Here is a 10,382-nt window from a genome sequence, read left to right as displayed (position 1 = left end):
TACTTAGTGTCAAAAAGGGTGAAGAAAATTATGTTTGTTCATCACCTGTGATAGTGTCTGGGTTCATGAGTGGACTAGGTGACTTGGGTGAGGGAACGTAACAGGTGGAGCTACAAGCAATGCAGTTTACAATACTAAATTTCAAACAAGACAATTTTCTTATGAGGTCAAGACAGACTCACAGGGAATAGACTGAATGAACACGATTCTGTGGCTACAGATTAAAACAATAAGTCTACAAGAATCACCAATTAAGCAGTTAATTACAAGATGATAACCAAAGATAAACTATCTGCGATATATTAAAGATTTGTAAATAAAATAGAAAGCCCTATCCTTTTTCCCCCCTAAGGGAAGTCTTTCCGCTCCCGGGATTGGAATGACTCCTTACCCTCTCCCTTAAAAACGCACATCCTTTTACCTTTCCTTCTCCTTCCCTCTTTCCTGATGAAGCAACCGCCGGTTGCGAAAGCTTGAAATTGTGTGTGTGTGTGTGTGTGTGTGTGTGTGTGTGTGTTTTTTTTATTGTGCCTGTCTACCAGCACTTTCCCACTTGGTAAGTCTTGGAATCTTTGTTTTTAATATATTAAAGATTTGCACATTTATCGAAGGACACTGCAGTGCTTTAAAAATACTGATGCTTGCTCAACATGTTATGCTGTGTAAGGGAGATATTGTGCAATACAAGCCAGTTCCTGCCAAGACCAAGAGAAATTCAACACATTGCAAATTAGTCTGTGCAAAGACCTGAAAAAAGTAAATAACAAAAGATCAGAGTGTGTGCTAGAGGACCTGTGAAATGAAGTTACTGACTGTTTAGGAAACATTGTTCACAATAGCAATAGCACTGAATCCTGGTGTCATAACAGTGACCAAAAATGTTTTTATTTTACTTTTAGCAGTTTTCAGACTTGGCAAGTAAGGCAGTTAGCTGTATAGTGACTATACATGTTTTCTTCTTCTTCTTCTTGCAACAGTTGTCAGACCACAGATGTAAGGCCATGTAAATATTCAGTCAACACTCAGTAAATGATTGTATTCTTTCATTTGTAACAATTGTTGCAGTTGAGAAACACGTAGAAAACATGTACATGATAAATTACATTGATCATTTGTTTCATTTGTAATTAGTAATACTTATGAATTAATGCTGCAGTGAATGAGTTATTTGATCCATTCTATCTGCTTGGAAGGTAAGCAAATGAGTCCCACAACTGAGTGCCGACATGTTCGCTATGAAGGAGAGTTCTAAGCCCACACATTCTAGGCATAAATATTTCAGAATAATATTGTGCAATTCTTGGCTTTGCACTTTCCTGCAATTTATTGACACAGTATTATTGTGTAATAAATATTGAGCCCTTGAGGGATCCCTTACGGAATAAAATAATGTCTACATAGGCAGGCGAAGCCAGGAAAGCAAAGGAGCAGACTGCATATACAAAGAAAGCAGTTTTCGACAAAAAGAAACCTACTAGAATTAAAGTAAAGCTGAAAAATAAATCATGGAAACAGTATGAGAGTAAAATAACATGATACTACTGAGTGAATGATTATGTTGGAAATCAAAACAAAGTTGAAGCATTCAAACAATTATGTTATAGCGATGATATGAAAAGTGTAGTGATCAGAAAAAGTGCAAAATAAAACAGTATTACATCTCAGATAGTGATGAAAAGTTTCAGAGAGCCATAACTTGAAAGACTGAAAAAACTAAGACACCTGAAAACCAATCTGGCAATGGAAGACATTAGTATTGGGAAAAAAGAGTATGAACTGGTTGAGGAGGTAATTACATAATATGAGGAAAACATAAGGATACTGATCAATCTGAATCTCATGTAAACACAAAGCAGCAGCATAGACTAGATAATAAGTTTAACTGATATTGAAAATTTACAGGGCATCCTCCTCTATTGGATTATTTTGTATTTTATTATGACACTGCTGTATCAGTACACTAATTCCTATTATTGTTTCTCTCATTCTCAGACATCTATCTTGTTTAGTGTCATGGATGCACTGATATCTCACACACACACAGACTTCAGCAGGATAAAAAACGAAATAAACAATATTAAAGGTTCAGTCGTTTTATTAACATGGGAAGGATCTATGCACAAATGTACATGAAATAAATTTTAACAACAGCAAACAATAATCCTATATTTACTCATAAATGGAGGGACTGTTCTGAGAAAAACCAATTTCAGCAATAACTCCTTAAAAGCCAGCAGCAATATATACATCATTATTCTGACTATTTGTGCTACCGTTGTGAACCACACAATTTAAATACTAAGATCACAAACCAATAACTAAATTCTGAGATACAGGCCTTTAGCAAGTTTAAAAGCTATAAAACTAATGCAGACAATAACAGAAGTTAGTGGAGGGGAAAAAATTTAAAGCATTTCCCACCCACACAAACCCGAATGATGGTCTAATATGAAAGTAAATTGAAAGTCACAAAAAGAACCTCCCCCCCCCCCCCCAACTTATTTTACTGATTAATTACGTATAATCCTCCCAAACCATTCAAATGCATTACTATTACAATATCACAGATGTGGAGTTTCATTGAAACTGCTAACATACATATCACACAGCAAATCTTGTAGCAAAGAAACCTCTTCTACTTGAAAAAATTTATATAAACCCATAAATATTTCCTTATAAAATTCACTGCTTGGAAAAATATTTGCTTATGAACAAGTTCTTGTAGAAAACAATGTGTGCACAAAAAATTAAACTACAGAATTCAAGACTGCTTGAGCAGATGTATCTGGATGAAGATGCACATTTTGTTTTTTAAAATCACTGTAACTAAAGACAGAGTCATGTCTGTATTGTTACCAGGATGTAATTTCTGAAAGCTAGTTTCTCCTTCAAAATTTTTAAATCAGTGCTATCAACCTAGGGAAGAGCCCCATTAAGATCTCTGACAAAGCTTTACTATACTTAAGTTCACACTTCAAACAACTACTAAGCAAAACCATCCTGTAAAAAATGTAAAATAAACACTATGGCGGAAAAGTTATAAAAAGTTGATCTGAACAAATACTTCCTTTTCAGGCACAGTGTTAAGTGCACATTGCAAACCACTATCACTCATAGCACACTCTCCCTTTAACCATACAACCTCTTAAAATATTTTTTCTTCTTTTTATATTCGGCTGTAGATATAAATGGCAACAATTTTATTAATATACATCATTAACATTGTAAGTAAAAAGTTTTAATTTCAACATTGCAAGTCTACTGACTTGTAGTTTCGTATCATATAGCTTAAAGCTTTGTTAAACTTATACAGTTATTCAGAGGTAATTAATTTATAAAATGTATCATCTGTTAATGACATTTACATTTTCACTTTACATTATTACATATCAGTCATAAGCCATTACCTTTTTTAATTGTATCATTCGTAATTTTGTATAAAAAACACATTCCTGTTGTCATTCCAACAACTGCACTATTATAACAATGAAACTATGATAGGCAAGGTGTTACATATATTGTACTTCCATTCTTTCACAGAAGATGGAATAATATCCTCATGTAAAAGCTTACATGGATTTATTTACATTTAGGAAACTATACATATTAAGTGCACTTTTCCATGTTTCACTTTCAACTCAAGTGAATCAGCACTTTTCTGATCTGGTTATATCAGGAACATTACTGGTTATACTATATCTACACCTTGAGTTATGATCAGGTAACAGCGGTAAAAAGTAAAAAATAAACTCGTGAGGAAGAACAAACAAAGAAGCATTTTGTTACCCTATTCTCACTTACACCCTTAACTTACTGGTAAAGTAACTTTTGTAGCAATATATTATTTACATATTTACAAATACTTGATCATAAAAACATTCTACCTGCCACTGTTAGCAGGAAGTCCTCATAATAAAAAGTTAAGTCAACCTCAAACTTTATCCACCACACGAACATTAAAAAATGTCACTCAATTATTTGTAACACCATAAATCAAATTACGCACTTGATAAATGAAAATTTATAAATATGCCATTTTCCACAACTAAACAATGAAGAGAATATATATAGTGTGTTGATATTATGTAAAATGTTTGAACTGCTTCCACACAACAATTGTTTTCACAATGATATTGACAAAGTGCAACCCATTACATACAGTTGTGATAAAGAAGGAAAAAGGCTGGGAGAGCAAAAACAATTATATAACAGTAAGATACAAGAAACACTATAAAATTTATAAACAATAGTATATAAACTATTTACAAGAAGATTACAGTGCATGACGAGCATTGTATTAAGTTGCTTATTAACTGAGGTTGTGAACAAAAGCTCTATTTGGAACACAAAATGTGCAACTAAATGACTGTTTGGTATCTCACATGAGCAATGTGCAGAAATAAGAATTACAGTTAACATAAATTGAACTAAGAAAATCAGAGTTGAAATTTAAAACAGTGTCAAAGAGGTTTCACTGTCAAGAGTATGAAATTGTATGAGATTGCAAGAGATTCAAACAATATAGTTACCTGTCCATGAATTCTAAATGTATTTTAGGCAACAGATTACTAGTTTACTGCTGATACAGCACAAACAGAAGAAGATAGAAATAGCAAGCATATCACTAGCCTTCCAGCAGTCTAGGCTGCATGTAGTGAATATTATGTGTAACACAAAATCACGAACACTGCAGATTCACAAGAATAACTTTGTTCTTAAATATGTATTGTTTTGTATATAATGCTGCAATGAAAAAAAGCAACAAACAATCAAGGGGAAAATGAACGAGAGATCCAATTTTTTGAATCAGTTCACAGTTACCCCACATTATAATCACTGGGGGGGAAAACCACACACAAATGTGCCAGTCTCATCTCAATTTTGAATGTTAATATAATAAATAAGTTTGTATTAATGGCTATTTAAGACAATTAAGAATAAGATAATCAACCACAGCCCCACAGAATTACCAGATGCAGAATCACAGAGCTCACATTCTTCAAGAACAGAATTATTGTATACAAGACAACACAGTTTGCACAATGATCAAATGGGAACCAAAGATAACATTATCCAAAACTGTTACTCACACAATTCAAACATACTTACAGAGTCTAAATGTTTCTTAAAAAGACTCCTATGAAGAATTTTTACTACAAGGAATATGGAAGAGCATTCAACTGATTCTTAGTGTGCAACACTATAACTTCTGTTAGACTAAGGCACAAGCAATTTTCCTAACTGCTTACATATATATCGTCAAGGAGTATAGTAGCCTTAGAAATGAGTCATTTTCGGAACTGAAGGATCACACTGAGTCTCAAGATCTCCTAATAGAGAACTGTAGTGGGTACAGTGCTGAGCAGCAGTGTAGTTATTTATGAGCAGTAGGTGCAGCATTCAGTACATGCAGGGAAAATATCACACATCCTCCCTGCAAAGAGCACTTTCTATCTTGCCCTATCTGTGGAATTAACAGTAGATGGAGCGCCAGTACTAGGACCAATAGTGTCACAGCGGCGATAATACAGAAGGTACGGAACTCTTGGACTCCGTGGATGCAGCATTTGTACTTCCTGAACAGCTTTCACAGAGCTGTCATCGTAACGTACCCAACTTCCATAGCCAACGTGGAATACATCTGTTACATAATGACCTTTTGTTGCCTCCTTTCCGTCGTGGTACACAACTGAAACAAAAATGGTCTATTAGTGAAAATATTTGTGTGTGTGTGTGTGTGTGTGTGTGTGTGTGTGTGTGTGTGTGTGTGTGTGACAGGGCGAAAAGCATGAAAGGAGGTCTAGTATGAGGCGTGTTCAATATACTCTAACTATATGTCATCACTTTATGCATGGCAGCAAAATGAGGGCAGGCAATAATGCAGGCTCATGGAATATAAAAGATAGTTTAATGTTACATGATTCCTATCCTCCTCATCTCTTTACAAAACACACTTGTGCTTTACCAGATTTCTTTGTGATACTTATTACTTTCTTTTTGCACCTTGTCTGTTCCTCCTCTTGCACACCAATACTAGGCATTTGCTGTTCTCTATCAGCTTCTTTCGCTTATTTGATATGCTACAGCTGGTGTTTCCTCCCTCTTTCTTGCTGATGTTTTCCATAACCCCACAGATTCTAACATTTTTATCCTTTCCTTTAATCCTGTGTTCTTTCAATATTATAATTTCATTTCTGTTCACATATGCTATTCCTCTGATCTTTTTGCAATTATTTGGTGACCTAACATCCTGCTGGATTTCGAGTGTCCACTCAGCTGCTGCATTTGTAATAGAAGCTGAAAATCTACCAGGTGCTTTTAATGCCATTGTACTGACAGAGAAACTGCCCACTACACACAAAAGTGAAACACACAACTTACTGTGTGAAACAAGGAAACACTGAAGAACCTTGTTACCACTAAGAAGAGGAACATTGCCATCAAAATGTCAGTGAAACAGGAGCAAAACATTCATGATAAAGGTGATACTATTAAAAATCTTGAAAATCAGGTGAATGCAAATAAGAGAATGCTTCTAGCATATCTGAAGCCTATACATAAAGAATTTTCTGTCAGAGTCCAAGCAAGGCTGCTTCTGAAGCCAATCCTACACCACATAGTGTTTTGTCCAAACCCCAAAAATCATATCATGAGAATGAATATATTATGAGCCCCTACATATGCCATTAAAGAACTTAATATTGCAGAAAGATGACAAAATATTATGACTATACCAAAATAAAATCTGAAGTTAAACCCATGAATTTTTAAACCAACCTCATTAGTATTTAAATGCTCAATGACTTGGTTATCAGCACCTTGCTGAAAATAAATGTATGTATTTGTGAAGTTCCAAATAATGTTACAGTGGTGAAGTACCATGGAAATATAAAAAAGTGGTTTTTTGCCAATGTCAGATAACTTAAAATCTTGCCCTCTGAGCAAGCCATGTAGGGAGAGCAGACCCCAACCATTGCCAACACTGGCTGACTCAATACAGTCTCAGGATCGGAAAGTATATTGTACAGGTATGCATAAATGTCACTTTTTAAAAGATTAATATTGTTCACAAAGGGTGAACTAAAATAAAGAATAAATACATGAATGAAAGTTTGCATGACACCCTGACATACTGAAGAATCTTCTCACACTGAAATAAAAGTGTGGTAGTTTTAATTTGTGAATTAGATACTTGGATAAGAGCACCAAAACTCTCCCCTGATATTCATGGCTGGCTTATATTAATGTGAAAACATGGGACAGTCTGCCACTCAATTGTTAAAATCAGTTTTCAACAATGTGGGGATAAGACCAAATTCCTCAACCTTTTTTTTTTTTTTTTTTTTTTTTTTAAATCACTGCTATGCTCACTGAATCATCACTTCAAATAGGCTGTGTATCTCCAGCCTAACCATTTAATGCTTTCAAGTCAGGACAGACTCCACTGTTACAGTAATGCCACATGTGTGCTTTTCGCCACACAGGAGGAACCCATGGATCACAGGGCAACCGTGCCCTACTTAGAACTGAGCTAAAATGTTTTTGTTTCATCTGAGTAACTAGTAGAAGGTGACTGGTTTAAAAGTCACAACTTACATCCATTAGTTTCCAGCCACTCTCTTCCCACATACCCATAACTGTCCTCTCCAGTGAGAAATCTTACTGTATGGGGATCTGGCATGATATCACTTATATCTCATTACAAGATTTCTTGGCTGTTACATGCACAATCTTGTTACTGCAAATTCAGACGTCTTGGTACTCAACAGAATGACACCTCTTTATACTGCTTCTGTATAGATAACAAGAGTATCCTCAATGTTTAGGACAAGGTTTTCTGTTTGGTACAAATGGCAGAGTCCCCTCCTCTTTGGTCCATTTCGACTTTCTTGAGTTAATCAATGTTACTTCTTCCTTTACGGGTGTATTGTAGCAGTTGTTTTGTTTTGGAATACACTGATAACCCATTCTTCCTATATGTTTTTCTTAATTTTTGTCTGTATTCCTTCACCTCTTCACTTAAATACCTACATTCTTTCAGATGGTATAATCTTTTTAGCTAGCTCTTCTTGTTACTCGGTCCTAGACTGTTCTCAGAAATCTCACCTCAGCTGCTTGACCTCTACTATAGATTCTAGAGTTTAAACTCCAGTTTTCACTTTCATACAGTCCAAAATTTTGTCATAACTCTACAAAAGGACACCATGCCAAAATTTTATACTTTTCTCTTGCACTTTCTTTTGATGGTACCACACACATCATAATGAATCTCTCAATATTTTTTCAATATCCACTATGCCAACATGTGATAAGTAACAGACCAAAAACCTAAAGGTGGTACCTTGTTCAATAATTTTGTTTCCTGATATGAATTTACATTTTTTTGAGTCATCAGTCCTCTGACTGGTTTGATGTTGCTCACCACAAATTCCTCTCCTGTGCCAGCCTCTTCCTCTCCGAGCAGTATTTGCAACCAACATGCTCTATTATTTTCTCGATGTATTCCAATCACTGTCTTCCCCTACAGTTTTTGCCCTCTACAGCTCTCCTATATCCTGTCCCTTCTTGTCAGGGAGTTTGTCCACATATTCCTTTCCTCTCTGTTATGGGTAGAACTGCCTCATAACTTACCTTATCAGTCCACCTGTCAACATTCTGCTGCAGCACCACATCTCAAATGCTTCTGTTCTCTTCCATTCCAGTTTGGGAAAAGTCCATCTTTCACTGCCATGCAATGCTGTGCTCCATACATACGTTCTCAGAAATTTCTTCCTCGAATTAAGGCCTATGTTTGATACTAGTAGACTTCTCTTGGTAAGGAATGCCCTTTTTGCCAGTGCTAGTCTGCTTTTAATGCCCTTGCCCTGTCCATTGGTTATTTTGGGGCCTAGGTAATAGAATTTCTTCAAGATCATAAATCCTGATAAGTTTCTTGGTGTTCTCATCTCTGGTAGGCCTACTCCTCATTACTTTAGTCTTTCTTTGACTTACTCTCATTCAACATTCTATACTTCAGACTGCTCATTCCACTGGCAGCCATTTTGCCTTTAGTTTCCCTACACTTCCTATTTATTTTACTCCTCAATGACTTGTGTTTCCGTATTCCTGAATTTCCCTTAACTGAAGCGTGTCTTCTGTTACCCTTGGCTTCTTCGTGGATGCCTTTTTTGTACTAACTTTTTTCTTTCCAACTCGTGTGATTGCCCTTTTTAGAGATGCCCATTCCTCTTCAACTGTACTGCCTACTGAGCTATTCCTTATTGCTGTATCCAATAGCCTTAGAGAACTTCAAGTGTATCCCATAATTCCTTAGTACTTCCGTACCCCACTTCTTTGCGTATTGATTCTTGCTGACTAATCTCTTTAACTTCAACCTACTTTTCCTCCCCGATATGGCTCAATATTTGCTCCTGGGTTCGCCTTGCAATCCATATCTGATTTTGGATCTCTGTCTGACCATGATGTAAACTAAATAAAATCTTTCCATATCACCCAGCCTTTTTGAAGTATACCACCTCCACTTATGACTCTTGAACAGTGTATTTGCTATTACTCACTGAAATTTACTGTAGAACTAAATTAGTCTCTCCCCTCTCTCATTTCTTGTCCCACATTCATATTCTCTCCTGTAACCTTTTCTTCTTCTCCTTTCCTACAACTGCATTCTAATCCCCAATGACTATTAGGTTTTCATATTCCTTTAAATTCTTTATTACCCTTTCAATGCCCTCATATACTCCAACTCTCTCTTTAAATTCAGCTTATGTCAGCATGTACACCTGAACTATTGTTGATGTCTATTTTTTGTCGATTCTGATAAGAACAACCCTATAACTGAACTGTTCACAGTAACACTTTCTGCCCTACATTCCTCTTCATGATGAACACAACTCCCTTTATACCATTTTCTGCTGCTGTCGACCAGAAATCCTTGTCTTTCCATTCCATTACTGTATCTAGACTGAGCCTCTGCATTTCCCTTTTCAGATTTTCTAGCTTCCTTCCCACACTCATACTTCCAACATTCAATGCCCTGACTCTTAGGACATTATCCTTCCGTTGGTTATTCAACCTTTTTCTCATAGTCACCTTCCCTTTGGCAGTCCCTTCCCAGAGATCCGAATGGTGGTCTATTCCAGAATCTTTTGCAGATGGAGATATCATCATGATAGTTTTTCAATTACAGGGCACATGTCCTGTGGATACACAATGTGTGTCTTTAATGCAGTGGCTTCCATTGCCTTCTGCATCCTCACACCATTGATCATTGCTGATTCTTCGCCCTTTAGGGGAAGTTTCCCCTCCCCAAGAACAAGAGTGTGTCCTGAACCTGTGTCTGCTCCTCCGCCCTCTTTGACATGGCCGTTGGCAGGGGGGGGGGT

General features: G+C 36.2%; 1 protein-coding gene across 2 annotated transcripts in view; it reads right to left on the bottom strand.

Annotated features, from left to right (window-relative positions):
• Positions 1–2,077: 2,077 nt before the first annotated feature.
• Positions 2,078–10,382, bottom strand: part of LOC126354496 (ubiquitin carboxyl-terminal hydrolase 10-like) — a 116,115-nt gene continuing 107,810 nt past the window's right edge. For both annotated transcript variants that reach the window (XM_050004224.1, XM_050004225.1), the window contains one exon: positions 2,078–5,689. In XM_050004224.1, coding sequence (XP_049860181.1) covers positions 5,451–5,689 — 239 coding nt within the window. In that variant the 3' untranslated portion in view covers positions 2,078–5,450. The remainder of the gene's footprint in view (positions 5,690–10,382) is intronic.

Source organism: Schistocerca gregaria, chromosome 3 (genome assembly GCF_023897955.1).
Source record: "Schistocerca gregaria isolate iqSchGreg1 chromosome 3, iqSchGreg1.2, whole genome shotgun sequence".
NCBI classification, from domain to species: Eukaryota; Metazoa; Arthropoda; class Insecta; order Orthoptera; family Acrididae; genus Schistocerca; species Schistocerca gregaria.
This window is presented reverse-complemented; position numbering and strand designations above follow the sequence as displayed.